This window comes from Dermochelys coriacea, chromosome 21 (genome assembly GCF_009764565.3).
Source record: "Dermochelys coriacea isolate rDerCor1 chromosome 21, rDerCor1.pri.v4, whole genome shotgun sequence".
Taxonomy (NCBI): domain Eukaryota; kingdom Metazoa; phylum Chordata; order Testudines; family Dermochelyidae; genus Dermochelys; species Dermochelys coriacea.
The window spans coordinates 18,295,701-18,318,654 of record NC_050088.1 but is presented as its reverse complement, the minus strand read 5'-3'; the positions used below and the strand labels follow the sequence as shown (position 1 = coordinate 18,318,654).

General features: G+C 42.5%; 1 protein-coding gene across 8 annotated transcripts in view; it reads right to left on the bottom strand.

The window, feature by feature from the left end:
* IPO9 (importin 9) overlaps nucleotides 1–22,954 on the bottom strand; it is a 167,120-nt gene that overhangs the window by 112,779 nt on the left and 31,387 nt on the right. For 7 of the 8 annotated variants that reach the window (XR_005289802.2, XM_038379590.2, XM_038379586.2 and 4 more), the window contains 2 exons: nucleotides 2,995–3,081; nucleotides 767–968 (listed from right to left, as the gene is read on the bottom strand). Coding sequence is in view for 6 of the 8 variants with exons in the window: in XM_038379590.2 (XP_038235518.1) it covers nucleotides 767–968; nucleotides 2,995–3,081 (289 nt within the window). In the remaining 2 variants the exon portion in view is untranslated. The remainder of the gene's footprint in view (nucleotides 1–766; nucleotides 969–2,994; nucleotides 3,082–22,954) is intronic. The other variant, XM_043500710.1, reaches the window with a different exon arrangement.

The following is a 22,954-nucleotide window of genomic DNA, read 5'->3' as shown; positions in this document are numbered from 1 at the left end:
ATTTGTAAACAATATGTGTTCAAACCAAAGGCATAATTCTGTGGTGGAATCCAGGGCTCAATTAAAGTGTAAATAGTGAGTTGTGTGAGAAAAGTTTTTAAAAATCCCTTAGTTCATGAATACTATCTTTCTTCAAACAGATTTTAGTATATTTGGAAAGTCTGGTTAAACACAGACCTCATCAGGTGGTGAGAACAAGCAGAAGAAATGTCAGATTAAAGTTGTAGGTACCTGAAAAATAGGATCTTATAATGGAAGTTCCTTCCTAGCTGTATCCTATTAGCACAGCATACTTTCCTCTACGCCAGCAGTCCTCAAACTGTGGGTTGGGACCCCATTTTAATGGGGTTGCGAGGGCTGGCTTAGACTTGCTGGGCCTGGAGCCGAAACCCAAGCCCGAGAGCTTCAGCCCCGGGAGGAGAGGCTCAGGTTATAAGCCCCCTGCCTGGGGCTGAAGCCCTTTCCCCCTCCTCCGCCCGGGGCAGCGGAGCTCGGGCTTTGGTCCTCCCTCCTAGAGTCATGTAGTAATTTTTATTGTAAGAAGGGGGTCACAGTGCAATGAAGTTTGAGAACCCCTGCTATGCCTTAATGTCAAGGAAGTTTAGCAGTGACTGAGCTGGAGGCTTTAATTCCTGCACCATGCAGGCACCCCACTTCTGCTCCAGTTTCTTTACTTCACTCAGGAAGTAGGAATGTGGCACAATACCATCAAAGTCAAGGAAAAAACAGAACAACTGCTCAGTTCTTGCCATGCATATACACATACCTGTAAGTACTCTCATGGCTCCATGCACTGCATTCAGATCACCACTAACCAGCATCTCCATCAACAAATTGAAAAGCTGGGGCCAAGCCTCAGGCCAGTCCCAGTGGGCTATGGCTGAAACTGCATAGGCAACACTTGAGCGTACTTTACTAATAGATTCTCTCAGGCCATTGGGTAACAGCTCCCTTATGGCAACTTTTGCCTGCAGAGAATAACGATATTTAGCAAGAGATCACTTATCACACAACAATATAGTGTTTTCAAACTGCTCTCATCACATTCTGATATGTATAGCAGATTCTTTTGTTGTTAGCATCAGGTTTAAGGGAAGTATCTGAGTGTGATTTCAAAACATGCACATTTGGATTCCTTTCAATTTATAAAGGAGACAGAGCACAACATGCAGAAATGTGTTACTCTTCCCATATAAAATACACCCAAATATAAAAGCTTTTCCAAAAGTAAAGCTGTGATTAAAGTTTAGTTTATACTTTTACACAGTTTTAATCTCATAAAATCCTTCAGAGGGAAGGAAAGGCATGAGAGCTCCAAGTAATCCCAAATAAAAAAGGACCCTTGCGTTTCCTAGGAGTTCTAAATCTAGTGGAGAATATACCCAGGATGTCTGCTCACATTTAACCCAATTCCTAACATCTTTCATTTCTCCAATTAGTATTTCCCTTCCAGTGAGCCCCAATCTAGATGTGCTTGACTTTGCAACATTAAACCAAAAAAAAATGTTAAAGAATGTTATCTCCTAGGGTGTGTGTGTGTGTTTCTCTTCAAAGCAAACTAAAAAACAGAACTCCCACATGCAGCATATTGACACACATGGTTTATTAGCCGGTTGGAACCTTCAGATCCACTGCACAGACCTCTGCCGCTTGAGCTAAGGGAGTAGTTGAAAGCAATAGTAGACTGTCATCCTCTATATGGGTCAGCACTAGAGGGAGATGAGAATTTACCGCTAGGTTTGACAAATATTTGTCAACAGCAGAGGAATGGCAAGATTCAGAAATTATGGGTTCTATTCCAGTCTCTGGAGGGGAGTGCGCTTTGGTGGGAACAGACTCTTCTGCCTCCTTCCCCACAAGTTTGTCCCCTTCCCCACCCCCTCCAACCCGTCATTGTTCCATTCCTGTCTCTTCCCTCACCCCTGGCTCTTCAGCCCAGTCCCAGTGTTCTTGCCTAACCAGTCTCAATCTCCTCTCTTGGGTTGCCTTTCCGAGTCAGTATCTTCCTCCACCTCTCGTTCCCAGTCTTCCTGCCCAGTCAGTCCCAGTTCTCCCCCCTGCAACCAGTTCCTTGTTGGATCTCAGTATGGTGTCCCCCAGGCCAACTAGCTCCATGTCTGTTTCTTTCTCCTCCCCCAGCCTCTCCAGACACCTTGTCCCAATCTACTCCTTATCCTCCCCCCAGTCTGGCTCTTGTCCCCTCTGCACTTGAGTTCAGGTGGCTTCATCCTCCAGGCTGCCTAGGTGCTAGAAGGAGAACTGCTGAGAGCACAGGTGAGAAGTTCCCTGCTCTCAGGTCTGCTGCCTGACTCCACCCCAGCTCAGAGCAACTATTACATGGAATGTCCAGCTTCACCTGTGTAGCCCTGGACTGGAGCCACTGAGCGCAGATGGCACATACACAGTATGGTCAGCGTGAGAGACTCAGGCATGCTCAGTGAGGACCGAGTCTTTGGCAATTTTAGCTGCTAAACTCTAAGAAGTTTACTCACTCTACTAAGCACGTGCAAACTGAGATTTTTCAAATGTCTATAACTTTGCCAATTTTGGGCAGACTTTCAAAGGAACAGCAAAATGCATACAAAGCCTGCCCCTCTGCCAAATTTCAATTAGAAGGTCTAAAGCATGGCAGGGTTAAGTGCTTCTCAGAGAAAAGGTCACCAGATTTATTTAAATATTGAAAAACATTTTTTCACAGCCTCATTATCAGAAACACTTGAATTGATGTAGTTGAAGTTTTTGTTGTTGTTGTTGTTTTTTAAATCAGCCCAAAGAGTTAAAGTTTTGGGAAATTATAAGCAACTGAAAACCAGGTCTTATAACAGGAAGTGTTAGGCAACCTAAATCATAGGTGGCATTACTCGCTCTAATAAATCAATACCAACGGCCACCCCAAAACAAGCCAACCAGAAACCTTAGCTTTCCACAATGATAAAAATCAGTTACAGCAGACAAGCAAAATGCGACCAATACAGTATTAAACAGGAATCTTACCCTTTCTGTGGTCTCTGGATGCCTAAACTTGTCTGACTGGGAACACCAGTGAGTCTCCACATATTGTTTCAAAATTACAGATGCTAACTGTAAAAGGAGAGAAAGGACATGAAGCAGAACTAAAGGAATGGGTTACATTCAGAATTGTTACAAATATCCCGCCTCATCCCTAAAAATGGGGCTGGCCAAAATGTGAAATTCCTTGTGAAAGAAACAGGACACTTTGTTACAGAGACAAGAGGAGTCTGTAGTTATTGTTCATTGACAGCATGCCTAGTGCTATAAAGAGTCTAGAGATGTTTGATGCCAGCTTCCTATTAGACCCACCCCCATCCCAGAACATGCTCATCACCAAAAAAAAGCACAATATTAAATGGTTCATTAAAACTATGCCAAACCTAACTCAGTATTACATTCCCAGAGACCTCTAATAAGTTGTCGTCTCTCAGGGCCCATGGTTTCCACCTAGCTAGACAAGAGAGATGGTAAGAAGCAGATGGCTTCCTAAGCTGTAAATTATAATGGTTCAATAATTAAAGAAGTCTGGGACTTGCTATTACTCAGAGGGTTACTAACTACCAAGAAATGCCCAAACCAGAGGATCAAGGTGGGTGAGATAATATATTTTATTGAACCAACTTCTATTGGTGAGAAAGACAAGCCACAGAGAGCTCTTCTTAAGGTCTGGGAAAGGTACTCTGAAGGACACAGCTAATTGCAAGGTGGAACAGACTGTTTAACGTAAGTAGTTAGCACACACTCTAAGGGACCATTCAAGGTAGAGTGGCCTATTAAAACCTCTGCAGTCATAGGAAAAAATGAGAGGGTTTGAGGGTTAAAGATGGTTGCAATAAGTCATAAATCCAGTGTCTGTTCAATCCATGATTTTTAGTGTCTAGCAGAGTTATGAATTTAAGGACTGACTGATCAGACACAGATCTGGTCATAAGAGCGGCCATACTGGGTCAGACCAAAGGTCCATCTAGCCCAATATCCTGTCTTCTGACAGTGGCCAATGCCAGGTGCCCCAGAAGGAATGAACAGAACAGGTAATCATCAAGTGATCCATTCCCTGTCGCCCATTTCCAGCTTCTGGCAAAAAGAGGCTAGGGACACCAGCCCTGCCAATCCTGGCTAATAGCCATTGATGGACCTATCCTCCATGAATTTATCTAGTTCTTTTTTGAACTCTGTTATAGTCTTCGTCTTCACAACATCCTCTGGCAAAGAGTTCCACAGGCTGACTGTGAGTTGTGTGAAGAAATACTTCCTTTTGTTTGTTTAAACCTCCTGCCTATTAATTTCATTTGGTGACCCTAGTTCTTGTGTTATGAGAAGGAATAAACAATGCTTTCTTATTTACTTTCTCCATACTGGTCATGATTTTATAGACGTCTATCATATCCCTCCCCCTTTGTCATCTCTTTTCCAAGCTGAGATGTCCCAGTTTTATTTATTTTTACTCATATAGAAGCTGTTCCATAACCCCTAATCATTTTTGTTGCCCTTTTCTGTACCTTTTCCAATTTCAATACATCTTTTTTGAGATGGGGGCAACCACATCTGCATGCAGTATTCAAGATGTGTGTACACCATGGATTTATATATAGGCAATATGATATTTTCTGTCTTATCTATCCCTTTCCTAATGATTCCCAACATTTTGTTCGCCCTTTTGACTGCTGCTGCACACTGAGTGAATGTTTTCAGAGAACTATCCACAATGACTCCAAGATCTCTTCCTTGAGTGGTAATACATAATTTAGACCCCATCATTAGTGAGCTGTAGTTCACGAAAGCTTATGCTCAAATAAATGTGTTAGTCTCCAAGGTGCCACAAGTACTCCTTTTCTTTTTGCGAATACAGACTAACACGGCTGCTACTCTGAAACCTGTCATCATTTTATATGTATAGTTGGGTTTATGTTTTTCAATGTGCATTACTTTGCATTTATCAACATTGAATTTCATCTGCCATTTTGTTGTCCAGTCACCCAATTTTGTGAGGTCCCTTTGTAACTCTTCATCCTCATAGGAAGCCTGCACAACTCTTCCAAAAGATGAGCCTGGGAGCTTAAATTCATAGTACGTGCTAACTATTTATGCTAAACAATCTCTTCCACCTTGCACTTAGCTATGACACTCTGAGTACCTGTCCCAGACCTGAAGACGACCTCTGTGTGGCTCAAAAGCTTCTCTCTCTTATCAACAGAAGTTGGTCCAATAAAAGGTATTACCTCACCCACCTTGCTTCTCTAATATCCTGGGACCAACATGGCTACAACTACACTACATACAAACCAGAGAATGTATTTTTAACTAAGCTTCTAGGACATGTTATATTAACCATAAATTTCCTTTTAGTCTTTGTGTTTGCCACACCTCCAATTTTTTTTTTTTAAAAGGACATGGCTGATTTTTATTAAACCAAAAACAGGAAAACACAACTTCAGTTCTATCAGGTATCTAGTAGAATTTAGGTAAGAGGATGATATTGATAAAAATGTAATCAGTTTTTGTGTTAAGCTGCTAAAATTTAATACACTTGTTGATAAGCATCACACTAGACAGACTTTCACTCTAGCCTCTGCCTTTGTTAAACCAAAAGGGAAAGTGAATGACATGGGGTATGTCTACACTGCAACATAAGCCTAATTCCCCTCCCTCATTGCATCTACACCGCAATTGTGCTAACTGGGGGCTCAGACCCAAGGTCCCAGGACCTTGCAGCGCTGAAGGGTCAGAGCATGGGTCAAGCCAGGACACAAGGTCCGAGCCCTGTTGCTTTGCAGTATAGACACAACCCAGCTTGACTCAGGTCCTCGGAGTCCATGAGAAGTATCCCACAATTCCATGCGACAACTTCATTAGTTCTCTCTATCCCAACAATCTGCAATCCATTCTATTAAAATGGAAGCCAGTCTCCTGCTTGGCGAGCAGCAGCAGATCAGTCAGCATTAACTCATTCTCTTCTAGAAAAGGAGTACTTGTGGCACCTTAGAGACTAACAAATTTATTAGAGCATAAGCTTTCGTGAGCTACAGCTCACTTCATCGCATGCATTTGGTGGAAAAAACAGAGGAGAGATTTATATACACACACACAGAGAACATGAAACAATGGGTTTATCATACACACTGTAAGGAGAGTGATCACTTAAGATAAGCCATCACCAACAGCGGGGGGGGGGGGGGGGGGGGGAAGGAGGAAAACCTTTCATGGTGACAAGCAGGTAGGCTAATTCCAGCAGTTAACAAGAATATCAGAGGAACAGTGGGGGGTGGGGTGGGAGGGAGAAATACCATGGGGAAATAGTTTTACTTTGTGTAATGACTCATCCATTCCCAGTCTCTATTCAAGCCTAAGTTAATTGTATCCAGTTTGCAAATTAATTCCAATTCAGCAGTCTCTCGTTGGAGTCTGTTTTTGAAGCTTTTTTGTTGAAGTATAGCCACTCTTAGATCACTCTGTGATCGAGTGACCAGAGAGATTGAAGTGTTCTCCAACTGGTTTTTGAATGTTATAATTCTTGACGTCTGATTTGTGTCCATTCATTCTTTTACGTAGAGACTGTCCAGTTTGGCCAATGTACATGGCAGAGGGGCATTGCTGGCACATGATGGCATATATCACATTGGTAGATGCGCAGGTGAACGAGCCTCTGATAGTGTGGCTGATGTGATTAGGCCCTATGATGGTATCCCCCGAATAGATATGTGGACAGAGTTGGCAACGGGCTTTGTTGCAAGGATAGGTTCCTGGGTTAGTGGTTCTGTTGTGTGGTGTGTGGTTGCTGGTGAGTATTTGCTTCAGATTGGGGGGCTGTCTGTAAGCAAGGACTGGTCTGTCTCCCAAGATCTGAGAGAGCGATGGCTCGTCCTTCAGGATAGGTTGTAGATCCTTGATGATGCGTTGGAGGGGTTTTAGTTGGGGGCTGAAGGTGATGGCTAGTGGCGTTCTGTTGTTTTCTTTGTTGGGCCTGTCCTGTAGTAGGTGACTTCTGGGTACTCTTCTGGCTCTGTCAATCTGTTTCTTCACTTCAGCAGGTGGGTACTGTAGTTGTAGGAATGCATGATAGAGATCTTGCACTTCCTGGACACTACGGTGCTAATAAGCAATGGTCACATAAACACCACCCTATATCGGAAACCTACTGACCGCTATTCCTACCTACATGCCTCTAGCTTTCATCCAGATCATACCACTCGATCCATTGTCTACAGCCAAGCGCTACGATATAACCGCATTTGCTCGAACCCCTCAGACAGAGACAAACACCTACAAGATCTCTATCATGCATTCCTACAACTACAGTACCCACCTGCTGAAGTGAAGAAACAGATTGACAGAGCCAGAAGAGTACCCAGAAGTCACCTACTACAGGACAGGCCCAACAAAGAAAACAACAGAACGCCACTAGCCATCACCTTCAGCCCCCAACTAAAACCCCTCCAACGCATCATCAAGGATCTACAACCTATCCTGAAGGACGAGCCATCGCTCTCTCAGATCTTGGGAGACAGACCAGTCCTTGCTTACAGACAGCCCCCCAATCTGAAGCAAATACTCACCAGCAACCACACACCACACAACAGAACCACTAACCCAGGAACCTATCCTTGCAACAAAGCCCGTTGCCAACTCTGTCCACATATCTATTCGGGGGATACCATCTTAGGGCCTAATCACATCAGCCACACTATCAGAGGCTCGTTCACCTGCGCATCTACCAATGTGATATATGCCATCATGTGCCAGCAATGCCCCTCTGCCATGTACATTGGCCAAACTGGACAGTCTCTACGTAAAAGAATGAATGGACACAAATCAGACGTCAAGAATTATAACATTCAAAAACCAGTTGGAGAACACTTCAATCTCTCTGGTCACTCGATCACAGACCTAAGAGTGGCTATACTTCAACAAAAAAGCTTCAAAAACAGACTCCAACGAGAGACTGCTGAATTGGAATTAATTTGCAAACTGGATACAATTAACTTAGGCTTGAATAGAGACTGGGAATGGATGAGTCATTACACAAAGTAAAACTATTTCCCCATGGTATTTCTCCCTCCCACCCCACCCCCCACTGTTCCTCTGATATTCTTGTTAACTGCTGGAATTAGCCTACCTGCTTGTCACCATGAAAGGTTTTCCTCCTTCCCCCCCCTGCTGTTGGTGATGGCTTATCTTAAGTGATCACTCTCCTTACAGTGTGTATGATAAACCCATTGTTTCATGTTCTCTGTGTGTGTGTATATAAATCTCTCCTCTGTTTTTTCCACCAAATGCATCCGATGAAGTGAGCTGTAGCTCACGAAAGCTTATGCTCTAATAAATTTGTTAGTCTCTAAGGTGCCACAAGTACTCCTTTTCTTTTTGCGAATACAGACTAACACGGCTGCTACTCTGAAACTCATTCTCTTCTAAATCACCAATCTCCAAGCACAGTATCAGAGAGTCTCCTGGATTTGCAAGAGAAAGCAAACCAAATCAAGTCTTTTGCAAAGTGAACAGTTTCATGATTACAGGAGCACAGCCAAATTCTGGTGAATCTCTGGTGCAAGGCAAGTAAATTGCATATTTCAGGAAAAGCACCAGGAATGGCCATGTATACTAGTAGATAGCTAAAAAGCTGGCACCTCTGCAGATTTTCCAGACAGGTGACCAGTGCAGCAAGTGTATTAAGATGCTGAAGAGCAAGTACCGGAAGACCAGAGATATGAACTGCACCTCAGCTACTTGTCAACAACATTCCCATTTTATGATGACTGATGGAGTTCTGGATGCTGCACTAAGCACAGAGCCAACAGTGCTTCATGATAACCTGGTCAGCCAGGATGGTTCCTGTTGGTCCCTGAATATCTGATGAGAGCCAGCAGCAGGCTCTCAGTGAGAAGCATAGAGAGACTCTTTTAATGAAACCAGTCCAAGAGCAGGCTGTGGATCAGGATCAACAGCAAATGCTTGGCCCTTACTTGCTGAGCTTACAGAAAGCCAGGGGGAAGACAGAAGCCACCACCGAGTCCAGTAAATGTATGACTCAAATTTACAGTTTATTACAGTAACGGAAAGGATATCTGCTGTAAGAAGCAATGCAAAAATGATAAGCCCCAGCTCCCAGCATGTGGCCACTAGTGTCAGATTGTATCACAGTGCCTTGGCGTACCCCCACCACGTGGAGTTCAAAACAGCAACATGGCATTTCAAACATTCATAAACAGCTGTAAACATAATTTTAACAGTTAAGTCACAAGATGATTGCTAGGCTCATTTTTGTTTTCCTTTCAGTAATAAAAAAATTGCTATTCTTTAATTACTCCTCCTGGGTCTGTGGAGCCATCTGTAAACGGTGAACTCAGTGTATGTGTTTGGGAAATAGTCTTCTATTTCCAATTAGTCCATTTCAGTTAGAGGCAATCCACACACTCTGTGGGTCACAAAATCATTTCTCCAACATATGAGTGGAGTGTCAGTTTTCTCCCAGACCTGTGCCAGGTGTGGGGTGTAGGAAAGCTGAACATTTCAGAGTGTTTATGTGCAGAAATAATAGGGTAAGCCATGAGTGAGCTAACAGCATCATGTTCATTCCTTCATGGATTCTGACCTAATCCTGGATGCTGATAGCTGCAAACATTTTGTGAAGCAGGAACTCCATATAGTTAGTCACACTGCAGGGAAGGGCATATTTTCCAGGCCCCTCTGCATAGCTAACTAGTCCACTCCACTCACAAATGTGCTATTTGGTCACTGTATGTTTAAATACTTCAGCAGTTTGGAATAACATCTCTCTCTGCCAATAGGGCACCACAAGAATGGTTATGTCTTCCAAAATATGAAAGGCCTGAAATGAGTGAAAAAGCCTCTTGCAGCTAGGGTGCTATGCATCCTCCACCATATGGCAATTAGATATGAAATTTTTATGAAACAGGAAAAAATGTTATAATTTTTAACTTACCATTGTCTCTGCATTTCTATAACGGATTAACAAGGCTGTATCAGGAGACAGTATGAGGACTGAATCATGCCCTTCAAAATGTATCAGTTCACTCTAGAAATGTTAGATTTTATGTCCTGGAGATTTCACAAAAAATTGTGCTTCTAGTTTTTTTCCCACAAAAAATGAACTAATTTAGACAATAATTCTGTTTCTGTCCTCTTTCAGGACCCTCAAGCTATACTGCCTACTGTTCTTCAGGAACTCAATCCCTGTCCCAGTATAACTTCTCAGACATTCCAAAATGAAGCATTTCTGTGATGAAGTTATGGTCAATGTTCTTGACAGGGCAGACCAGCAGGTCCCGGAGCAGCAGAAGAGGGATGAAAGACTGGAACAATGGCATGCTGACAGGAAGGAGGAAATGAGGAGTCTTGCCATCCAGGTGGAGGACAGGGTTTCAGAGAGGGAGCAGGCACTTGCAAAGCAGTTCCTGGCACAGGAACAGCAGTTAAGGGAAGACGACAGAGCTCAACAGAGAACAGTTTTCGCAATTCCTGTCCATAATGGCAGCAAGAGTACCATCTCCGGCTGCCTCCCCAACGCCATAGCATGATCAAGCTGCAACATACTCCCCATCCAGTAATAGCCTGGACAACTCTGTTTTGGGATAGCCCATGTATTCAGGACTTACGAGCGGCTGGGTAGGGCAACTAAACCCCATGCAGCCTTCCTTCTTCAACCCCTCTCCAGTGGAACCTCCATCATCACCACCACCCGCCACTGCTAAGTGAGGGGCAAATGTGTAAAGAAGGGAAAGAAGAACATGAGGCCAGGGGACATGTAGTGTATGGAGAACTATGTAGGCCAGGGGAGATTGTATCATATTTTAACTATATCATGCTTTGGGGGTGGGGGGGTGTAATGGCACTGGCTTGCCCAACACTGTGAGTGTTTTATTTTTTTAAGACATGTTTACAAATAAAGCGTGTTATATTTTCAATAAAGTTTATTGTTATCATTGCATCACATTATCAGTCATGATTTGAGATAAAGCTAAAAACATGTTCAGGAGCAATTAAGCATTAGTAAGCAAATGGTATTCTTCTCTTTAGCTAGGTACATCTATTCACCTTTCAATAAATTCCATCTGTACACCCATTCTTCCCCCCCAAACCAAATTCATTATTCATCCTCATGTCATTCAGACTTACATTGCATGTCAATCAAAAGCCCACCCCCTGCAAAAAATAAGCCACTTTTCCTCCAATAAGCACATTCCTACAGGTACTACTGCCCCTCTTCCACTGGGCCATGCAAGTCCATATTGTGGGCACACAAAGCATTCCTGACTTCTGCTGTCCAGATGCAGCCAGCTCCAGCAGTGGCAGCTGCACTTTCTGGCTGAGGGTACCAATCCAGCATGCCCTCGCGGCCATAGGTCCAGTCAGGGGGAAAGGGCTCACCTCTGGCTTCACAAAGGTTGTGAAAAGCACAGCAGGCCACAGTAATGCGTACAGCACTGATGACACTGACAATCAAATGGGCTTGTAGACACCTCCAATGTGATTTTAATTTGTCAAAAGCACTTTCAACAACCATGCTACCTGCTAAGAATGTAATTAAACTGTCTTTTGCCAGGGCCTCTGAAATCAGGCTATGACTTCATAACCCAAGGCAAAAGGAGGAACACGGGGTCCCCCAGAACAACCATGGAGATTGCAACACCATTTATGTCAATCTCCGTTGGTGGGAATAATGTCCCAATTCTATCTATGAACATAGACTCCCAAGCAGTGAAAAAAGCTCTAGTTTTGTGAGCTGATCCAATACAGCCAACCTTGACGTTCATAAATCTGCACTGATTGTTCTCTGTGGCCATTTATGTAATCCTTGAGGAAGGCAAACGAGTCCCATTAATGGGCCTGGCAGTTAGGAAACCCCATTGTCTCAAAGCCAGCAATTACCTCCAGAATATCTAATGCTTGCCACACTGGGGAAAACCACTCGCCTGATTGTCTCAGTTACCTCTATCACCACTTTACTCACATACAACTTTCCAACCCCACACTGGCTGGCAATTGACCTGTAGCAGTATGGGGTAGCCAGTTTCCAGACAGTTACAGCAAGCTGCTTCTGGACTAGTGAAGATGTGTCTTTTTACGGTGGAGGCAATCTGCTCACAAAGCTCCAGAAGTGTGGCTTTTTTCATGCAAAAGTTCTAGACCCACTGCTTGTCATCCAGGTCTGCATGACGACGAGGTCCCACCAGTCTGTGCTTGTGGTCCTGAGCCAGAAGCAGCAGCCTATATAGGGGGCATCAGCAGCTATGTCAATTACACTGAGCAGTGTTAGGATATAGATATTCAGGCCTGTCTGTAAAGGCCTATACTCTAAGAATTTAGGTGTATTCTTATCACTTGGCTAGTTATAGAGATATAAAAGAAAGAATTAAAATCACTGTCTGCCAGTGTAAGAGCCTTCTCTTACTGTGACAGTCTAAGGCCCTGTTCTTAGGGCTAAGCAACAGAGGCAGCCATAAGCTGGGAAACTAACAGTCACATCCTCACCTTCCAAACTAGTCACATTGAAAGAAGGTGCTATTGGGTTGTTAGGATACAATCCTGTCCTGATAATGCCTATCACCTCCAGAGAAAGGGAAGTGCCTAGAAGATGTAAAAGGAAACTTAGTTTGATAGCATCCTGTCTGGCAAGAACTCACTTATTAATAGCTGGGATGTGAAATCCTCACTTTTGTATTGTTTTGTCATTATAGTTCCCCCTTTGCTATTGTTTGTCTGTATAATCTCTGTCTGGTTCTGAGATTGTTTCTGTCTGCTGTATAATTAATTTTGCTGGGTGTAAACTAATTAAGATGGTGGGATACAATTGGTTACATAATCATGTTACAATATGTTAGGATTGGTTAGTTAAATTTCAGGAAAATTGCTTAAGGTATAGCTAAGCAGAACTCAAGTTTTCCTATATAGTCTGCAGTCAATCAGGAAGTGTGTGGGTGGGAAATGGGAACAGGGAATGGGGGTGGGGAAATTGAATCATGTTTGGCTAAGGGCATGAATGGGAACAGGGACACAGGTGTAAGGCTCTGTGGTGTCAGAGCTGGGAAGGGGGACACTAAGGAAGGAAACTGGAATCATACTTGATGGAAGTTCACCCCAATAAACATCGAATTGTTTGCACCTTTGGACTTTGGGTATTGTTGCTCTCGGTTCATGCGAGAAGGACCAGGAAAGTAAGTGGGTGAAGGAATAAGCCCCCTAACAAGCAGCATGTAGCAGGACACTCCTCCTCCTCCTCCAACTCCATCAGAAAATCCATCACGTACCTATGGTGGGCCAGAAAATGCTGGCAAAATGTCCACCAGTTCCTCACTGATGCCCTGCCAGTTTCCTAACACAGGACTGAAAGCACAAACAAGAGAAGTTAGTGAAAAGGCACTTCATGTTGCTGGCTCCGGCAGTTGGGAGTGCACAGACCAAAATGACTGCTTGACAGGCTGTTCAAACTTCCTGTAATGTACAGGGCAGGCAGTAAGTTTTCCCAAAGCGCACCACGGTCCTGGGGCTAGAATGGCCTCATTTCAGGAGAGGAGGGTGCTAGAAACTCTGGGATATGACTCAGGTCTGCAAATCATAGTGTGGACATCAGACCCCTAGGTTCAAGCACAGATTAGAAAAGTCTTAAAGTAGGGTTAAAATATAAATGTAAAAAGAAAAGGAGTACTTGTGGCACCTTAGAGACTAAAATTTATTAGAGCATAAGCTTTCGTGAGCTACAGCTCACTTCATCGGATGCATTTGTCCCGACACTCAAGCCCAGAGTACTTTAACATGGGTCAGTTTCAAGTCCCACTAACCCTGGACTTACCGTAGGTGGAGGGCTATGAACAGATAACACCCAGCCACCAGAACTCTCACCCGTGGAATGTTATCAATAGCAATCCATCTGATCTTAATTGAAAGGGATTCTCAGGAAGCTAGGATCCAAACCATTTGGAATTCCAGAACTTTTTTGAGAGAACAGAGATAGCTGCAAGAGGCACAGAACCACACATACCTATTGTACTGATCCCTCAGAATACTGTAGAGATGTGAGAGGGTCACTGTTACAGCATATTTTATATTAAAAAAATTAAGTGACCAAGTTCTAGATTTGCAGCTTTGCAGTCAAGTCCTTCCCACAGTACTGGTACAGTTCAGAAAACAGAGCTCCTATACGCCACCCTGCCAGCATGCCACCCTGATCAGAAAGGAAGACGTCAACGATCACGAGGACTAGTCTCTAGGCCTACACTTAGATTGTCAAGTGTGTTAAATGCAATGGTGTTTTGGGGAAATATTAATACTTGCCCACTATGCTCTGGACTAAGGTCACCAATCCATTTCACAGAGATCTCTGGAACAGACATAAGGATATACTTTTCATCAACTACTGACCTAGGCCAAAATAGTAGTTAACCATGCACAGACTAATTAAGTTTATTTACTTAAAAGTGAAGTTATCCGTAGGGGGTGACTCTACAGAAAACAAGACATTTTGGCCAGAGAATTAGAACTTTTCAATACACCTGGCTGTTTAACATATCCCTGTAAGTGAACAATTGCCACAAATTGAAAGCCATGGTACAAACAGATACAGGATGCAGATACATCCACAATCTGTTTTTAGCATACAGCTGCCTTTTATGTGCTAGTACCTTAGGAGTTTATGTGGCACCTTAGAGACTAACAAATTTATTTGAGCATAAGCTTTCATGAGCTACAGCTCACTTCATCGGATGTTAGTCTCCAAGGTGCCACAAGTACTCCTTTTCTTTTTGCGAATACAGACTAACACGGCTGCTACTCTGAAATTTAAGAGTTCAGTTATTCAGTGCACAGCACATTTTTACTTTCATACCTATTACAGTGGGACTGGAGCCAGGTGCTACCACAATACAAACAAACAAGTTAAACAGAACATTGTCAGCCTGAACCTCTATAAAGTTTAATTCTAAATCTAATAACTTTTTACCATTTCAGGATTACAAGTGACAAAATTATTCCACTAGATTATTTATGATTATTAGCAATACCAAGGAAGCCACACAAGAAAATAAGATTTTGGTGTTTTATTTTGTTGTAAAATGCTTAGTGATTAAAAGGCACTAATACAAAACTATGTCATACAACCAAGAATATTTTGTGGCAGAGGGAAGATTATTTCCATTTCCTTTCTCCTCCCGTTATACCTTTCCCAACTACAATTTTCCGGTTTTCTTGCCACCTAGTATGAGAATGGTATTTGTAAAATGAAAACCACTAAAGTAGTAAAATATTTGTATTAGAATTAGCATCACTGTAACCAACAAGAGGCGATGCAATTTTAGACTTTTTTTTGGTAAGTAGTGAGCACATCGTAGAACAGCTGGTCATAGGAAATAACCTTGGATCGAGCGATCACGAGTTGAATTGGTTTAAATTAAATGAAAGGATAATTAAAACCAGGTCAACTCTGATTTTTTATTTCTAAAGGGCAGACTTTGAGAGTTTAAGGGAATTAGTTAAAGAAGTCAGCTGAACTGAAGAGCTCAAGAACTTAAAAGTGAACGAAGCTTGCACTTTCTTAAAATCAACTATACAAAAAAAAACTAATTTGAAATTTGCATCCCAAGTGTGATGCTGTATGGAATCTGGGGGACACTATGTTATCATTGATCTCATTGTAAAATTGCAAGGAATCTAACCAGATATGCTGTGAAAGGTGTCAGTGAAAATGTTATGATTTGCAAAGTATGATCATCTTATTTACATGTTTGCATCACCTTTGTATTATGAGTTACAGATATGTAGGATATATCTGTATTTCCAAACTGCTGCTGTGTCTTTGGGTGACACTGCTAGACAGAATGGCATCAGCGCTGGACCTGCTTGATGGCCCATCAAGGGACATCAGCTATACAATGAGCTCATTGAAAGGAGCCAAGGACTATACCTTATGACTCAGCAAGGCATGCAGGGGCATGCCTATGGAGAGAACTATTAAGGCCTTTCAATGCCATGTACTATGAGTCTGTGTTTCAAAGGAAGTACCAGACACATGGCAAAAGGACTATAAAGGGAGCTGCATCATCTCCATTTTGTCTTCAATCCTGATTCTTACCTCTGGAGTAACTTTTCTACAAACTGAAGCTCTGAACAAAGGACTGAATGACTCATCCAAACTGTGGATGTGTTTCAGAGGAACTTTCAAGCCAGCAAACTCTCAAATACTGCTAAGAACTGATACGGACTTTGAAGTCTTTATCTGTATGTGACTGTTTTACCATTTAACAACTCTTCTTGTCTTTCTTTTTTCTTTATAATAAACCTTTAGTTTTAGATGCTAAAGGATTGGCTGGCAGCGTAGTATTTTGGGTAAGATCCAAACCTATAATGACCTTGTAATGGGGCTGACCCTTTGGGGTCAGAAGAACATTTTGTATATGTGAGCAGAGTTTTAAAATAACTTCTCACTGTACTGGACCTAGGTGCTGATTGGGAGCCAGAGAACTGGAATGCAATAAAGAGGACTGTGAGATTCCTTTGTGTGTGTGCGTGCGCGCGTGCTTCTGGATAACCAGTGTGGGGATCAGAAACACAGTTTGTGACTGATTGAAGAGTTTAACTTCAGCAATAACCACCAGTCTGGGAGAATCTGCTCTCCCTTTTGCAGCCTGCCCTGCCCTTGGTATTTTCAGTGAGGCTCCCCAGGCACCATGGGTCACACCAAACGGGGGGGAGGGGGGTGGAGACAACTTGCAGAGAAAGGATCCTGACTCAGCTTGATGACTAGCCTCCACAAAAATGTTATTAGGAGTAAACAGACAACCTATAGGGAATGGAAAAAGGAGTTGATCAAAAAAAGCTGCATCATGGAGATTAGAAAATGCATGTTTCAAGTGGGAACTGCTAGCAGAAAGCTAATTTAGCTTTCAACAAGAAAATAAAAATAAAGAGGTTTTTTAGTTATATAAATAAAAAGAATAAGGAAAGATGAGGCTGGGCCACTATGCAGTCTGACTGGGAAGGAAATTATCTTTAATCTAGGTATGACCCAAAAATGAAATGAATTCTTTGTCGTAGTTTTCAAAAAGGATGAAAATATGGAACACGTGCATGAAGCCCGAATGCCTGATGGAAATCAGTGTCCAGAAAAGAAAATCATCACTGCTGAGATACAAGAAAAACTTTAGCTGGCACATGAGTTTGCTAGTCTGGCAGCAATGATTTTTAATTACGCTATTTCTTTGATGATAGTACTGTATGACTGGAGAGTAGCTAATGTCTTATCTATATTTAGGGAATAAAATGTGATCTGGGCAACTGCAGACCTGTTAGTATGACCTCAGTAATTTGCAAGGCTTTAGAACAAATTGTGAAGGAAGAAACCAATTAAATTAAATAGAGGTAAATGGTAAAGGGGATGTAATGCAACATGGGTTTCATCACAGGCAGATTATGCCAGGCTAACCTGATTTCCTTCTTCGAGACAATAACTGCTTTTTAGATAAGGGAAATGCAGTAGATCAAATACACTTGGACTTTAGTAAGGTATTTGACACAGCACCCCATGGAAAATTAGTTAAATTAGGTAAAATGGGAATCAGTACAAGCACTGTAAGGTGGATAAGGACCTGGCTAAAGGTCAGAAGGCAACAGGTTGTGCTGAAAGGTGAAGTATCAGACTGAAGGGAGGTTACTAGTAGAGTTCCTCAAAGATCAGTCTTGGGACCAATCTTATTCAATATTTTTATTAATGACTTTGGCACAAAAAGTAGGCGTGCGCTAATTAAATTTGAGACACAAGGTAGGTGAGATAATCTTTTATTGGATCAACTTCTGGGGACGAAAGAGACAAGCTTTTGAGCTACACAGGTATTTTCCCCAGACCTAAAGAGCTCTAAGTAGCTCAAACACTTGTCTCTTTCACCAGCAGAAGTTGGTCTAACAACAGATTATACCTCACCCACCTTCTCTCTCTAATATCCTGGGCCCAACACAACTACAAAAACCACTGCAAACAACTAACAAAATTTGCGCATGATACAATATTGGGAAGCATCTTTAATACAGAGGAGGATCAAATATTATACACGATATTGGGGATGACCTTGAACTTTGAAGTGACAGAAATGGGATGAAATTCAGTAGCACAAAGTCATGTACTTTGGGTCTAATAATAAGAATTTCTGCTACAAGCTGTAGGCTCAGCAGGTAGAAGTTACAGAGGAAGAGAGACCTGGGTGTGGGAGTCAATCACAGGATAACTGAGTCACCAATGTGATCCAGCTATGAAAAAGGCAAATATAATAAAAAAAAATCAAGTGACCAGAGATCTCGATTACAGAGCTAAAAGTGGCAATACTTCAACAAAAAAGCTTCAAAAACAGACTCCAACGAGAGACTGATGAATTGGAATTAACTTGCAAACTGGATACAATTAACTTAGGTTTGAATAGAGACTGGGAGTGGATGGGTCATTACACAAAGTAAAACTATTTCCCCATGTTTATCCCCCCCACTGTTCCTCAGGTGTTCTTGTCAACTGCTGGAAATGGCCCACCTTGATTATCACTACAAAAGGTGTCCTCCTCCCCTCCCCCCCGCCCCCCGGCTCTCCTGCTGGTAATAACTCTCCTTAAGTGATCACTCTGGTTACAGTGTGTATGGTAACACCCATTATTTCATGTTCTCAGTGTATATAAATCTCCTCACTGTATTTTCCACTGAATGCATCAGATGAAGTGAGCTATAGCTCACGAAAGCTTATGCTCAAATAAATTTGTTAGTCTCTAAGGTGCCACAAGTCTTCCTTTTCTTTTTATCTTATAAGAGGAGACTGGAAGGGCCTGGCTTGTTTAGTCTAGCAAAACAAAGGCTGAGAGGGGATATGACTGTTCTCTATAAATACTTTGGGGTGAGGGTAAACATCAGGGAGGGTGAATAGCTAACTAAGCTAAAGAACAATGTAGCACAAGAACAAATATAAACTGGCCATGAACGAATTCAGACTGGAAGTTAGAAGATTTGTAACCAACAGAGAGGTGAGGTTCAGAAACTGCCGTGCCGCTCCCCACACACAATAATAGTTGTGGGGGCAAACAACTTAGTTTTAGAAGAGCTGACAAATTTATAAGTGCACTTGTATGATGGGGTTGCTTGTGACAGAAGGCAGCATGCCACTTGGGCTCACTTCCAGTCTGTGTCTTGTTTCTTACAGCTTGTGCCTCACAGTTTCAACTAGGCACCTGCAGAGTTCAGGAGGGTTATCCCCCGACCAATGTATTTTGGGAGTTTTATCACCATCAGGGATGGCTATGATTGGGAATGGGACACCAGGCAGGGTGGGCCGAGGCTTTGAGATAGCACCACGTAGTCTCTCTCCCAGGTGCTTGGCTAACTGGTTCTTGCTCACATACTCAGGGTCTGACTGAACACCATTTGTTGGGTTGGGAAGTAATTTCCCCCCAGGTCAGATTGGTAGTGACCCTGTGTGGTGTGTCGGGGGTGGTGGTGGTCATCTTCCCCTGCAGTGTGTGGATGTGGGTCACTTTCCAGGATTTACTGGGTATATCTTATTTAATCATTTCTCTGCCATTACGGGGGCCTCCTATTCTCTGCCTGTAGCACATAATAGTCTAATCTCCTGGGGGATGTAATACTTTGGTCTAATTCCAGTTGCTGAGTTTAATGCAGGGTGCTCATGGCCTATGATATACAGGAGATCGGAACAGATGATCTGATGGTCTCTTCCAGCCCTAAACCCTGACTCTGAGATATGGCAATTTCCTGTTTTATCGTTAAAAACCGCTTTCTGAATTCAGTTTAAATAGACTTTGGAGTCCATGGTATTAAAAACACAAAGTTTATGTATTATTGTGGAATTGTATTAGGGAGACCTTGGGAAGGTTCAGAGCTTCAATGGATCATGTGAAACAATGGGCCAGACATGAACGAACTTTATGAACCTGTAACCTTGGAAAACCATGGGGTTTGAAAGTTCTGTCAGCGGCCAGAGCCCTTATTTGAATCAGGGGTGGTCTCTGGTAAGCTTATTAGCATGCACATATTTTTAATTGTTTTTATTATGTTTTCTCTGTAATGCTTTCACCTTAAGAAAAAGCATGTTTGCTTAGAAAGAACTGTGTGCTAACTTATACCTATGGGCAATTACACTGTTTATAGCCTCTGAAGAGCATGCAAAGCAGGACTCCTTAGGCAGTCTGACTTGCTGAGGAACTCACTGAAGGAGGGAACTGTACAGCCTGGAAAACCCTGGTCAGGAGGGAGAGAAACGCAGGTCTCCATGCAAGAGACATGACAGCTAAGGAGCTGGGAGCAACAAGAGGGTTCCCTCAAGGGATTACGGAGGAAGAATACAGGTGTAGCTGACCTGAACTGTGACAATTAGCATTGTCCATTGTGACGGGGCAAGGCCAGACAGCTATAGTAAAGTAGCGAGGAACAGGTATGTTAGCCGCAGGCTAAAGAAATCCCTGGTACCACGGAAACCAAATGGCAGTTGCTCCAGGTTAATCAAGACACCTGGGGCCAATTAAGATCCTTCTAGAAAGCAATGGCAATAGCTAGGTTGATTGGGACACCTGAAGCCAATCAAGGACTGGCTGGAACTAGTTTAGAGCCTCCCAATTAGTCAGAGAGGATGTGGGTGTCAGGAGGAAGCCATGCTATTGGAAGAACTAAGTAGTACATACCATATCAGGCACAAGGAAGGAGGCCCTGAGGTAAGGGTGAAGTGGAGCCTGAAGAAGGGGGGGGCTGCTATGGGGAAGCAGCCCAGGGATTTGTACGCGTCCTGTATCTAAAAGATCAGTCACCATAGCTGATATTATTAGGGTCCCTAGGCTGGAGCCCGGAGTAGAGGGTGGGCTCAGACTTCCTGTCCCCCCTCCCCGTTGCCCCCCTGATTAAGACTGTGAGACAACAGAGACTGTGCAAGGGAGGATAGCTTCTCCTCACCTCCCTTGCTGGCTTATGATGAAAATGGCTCAGTAGGCCGTGCCCCTTGCCTCTAGAGAGAGAAGGGCTAAGTAGAGGGTCACAGTGAGCCTCTGAGGCTAGCGAAATCCGCCAGGAAACGCAGGACCCACAGAGACAAGGACAGAGCTTTGTCACACCATATTAAACTTTAAAAGGAAATAGGACATTTTTGTCCAGGTATAATGCTGACAGAATAGGGATGCTGTAGATTTGTAGCATATTTTATAGACTTTAGCTACCAAAGTGACATTCAGAATCTGCACTTCAATTTTATCCCTTGTGATTAGCCATAGCCACTTCAACACACTGTTGATCTTCCACCAAACTAAGCACTATACATCATCTTATTAATGAGCTGCCTGAATTTGCAATTCTTCAAGGCAGAAGTATTCAATAAATATTTCTATTCTGAATTTGGGAAAAAATGATGTAGCCATTTCATATAGAATGATGCAACACTTTGCATTCTGATAGTAACTCGGGAGGATGTTAATAAGAATGGCCATACTGGGTCAGACAAAAGGTCCATCTAGCCCAATATCCTGTCTTCCTACAGCAGCCAATGGCAGAGGCTCCAGAGGGAATGAACAGAACAGGTAATCAAGTGATCCACTCCCTGCTGCCAACTAGCAAGCAGAGGCTAGGGACACCACCCCTGCCCATCCTGGCTAATAGCCATTGATGAACCTATCTTCCATTAATTCATCTAGTTCTTTTTTGAATCCTGTTACACTCTTGGCCTTCACAATATCCTCTGGCAAAGAGTTCCACAAGCTGACAATGCATTGTGTGAAGAAATACTTCCTTTTGTTTGTTTTAAATCTGCTGCCTATTAATTTCATTTGGTGACCCATTTGTTCTTGTGTTCTGAGAGGGAGTAAATAACACTTCCTTATTTAATTTCTCCAAAAAAGTCATGATTTTATAGACCTCAATCATATCCCCCGTAAGTTGTCTCTTTTTCAAGCTGAAAAGACCCAATTTTATTAATCTCTCCTCACAGAGCAGCTACAAAACAACAAGTATTAAAGTTAGATATTTTTAACCTCAGAAGACCTGGACAACTTGTTTCCAAGAGTTTTACAAGAGCTGCTGAGGAATTCTCTGGACTGAAAGTTGATTTTCAATAACTCTTGGAATACCGGGAAAATTCCAGAAGACTGGGAGAAAGCTAATGCCATGTCAAGATTTAAAAGAGGTAAATGGGACACCTCTCATGTAATTACAGGCCTGTCAGCTTAACATTGATCCTGGGCAAAACAATGAAGCAGCTGATATAGGTCTTGATTAATAAAGAATTGAAGGAGGGTAATATAATTAACGCCAATCAACATGGCTTCATGGACAATAGATCTTGCCAAACTAACTTGACTAGACAGATAGATAAGGATTACAAGTTTGGTTGATAGAGGTAACAGTATCAGAGGGGTAGTCGTGTTAGTCTGTATCCACATAAACAACGAGGAGTCCAGTGGCACCATAAAGACTAACAGATTTATTTGGGCATAAGCTTTTGTGGGTAAAAACCCACTTCTTCAGATGCATGATGTGTTGATGTAATATACCTAGACTTCTGTAAGGCATTTAACTTGGTACTGCATGACATTTTGACTAAAACTAGAATAATAGAAAATGAACACATTAAATAGATTAAAAACCGGCTGACAAGTCCCAAAACATACTTGTAAACAGGGAATCATCATTAAGCAGGTGTGTTTTTTGTAACAGTGCAGAGATTGGTACTTGGCTCTCATCTACTTATTTTTTAATCAATGACTTGGAAGACAACAAACTAAGCACTGATTAAATTTTCAGGTGACGAAGATTGGGGGAGTGGTAAATAATAGAGAGGACAAGTCACTGATACAGAGGGATCTGGGCTGCTTGGTAAGCTGGGACCAAGCAAACAATATGTGTTTCAATACAGTCAATTGAAAGGTCATACATCTAATAAAATAATGTAGGCTGTACTTACAGGATG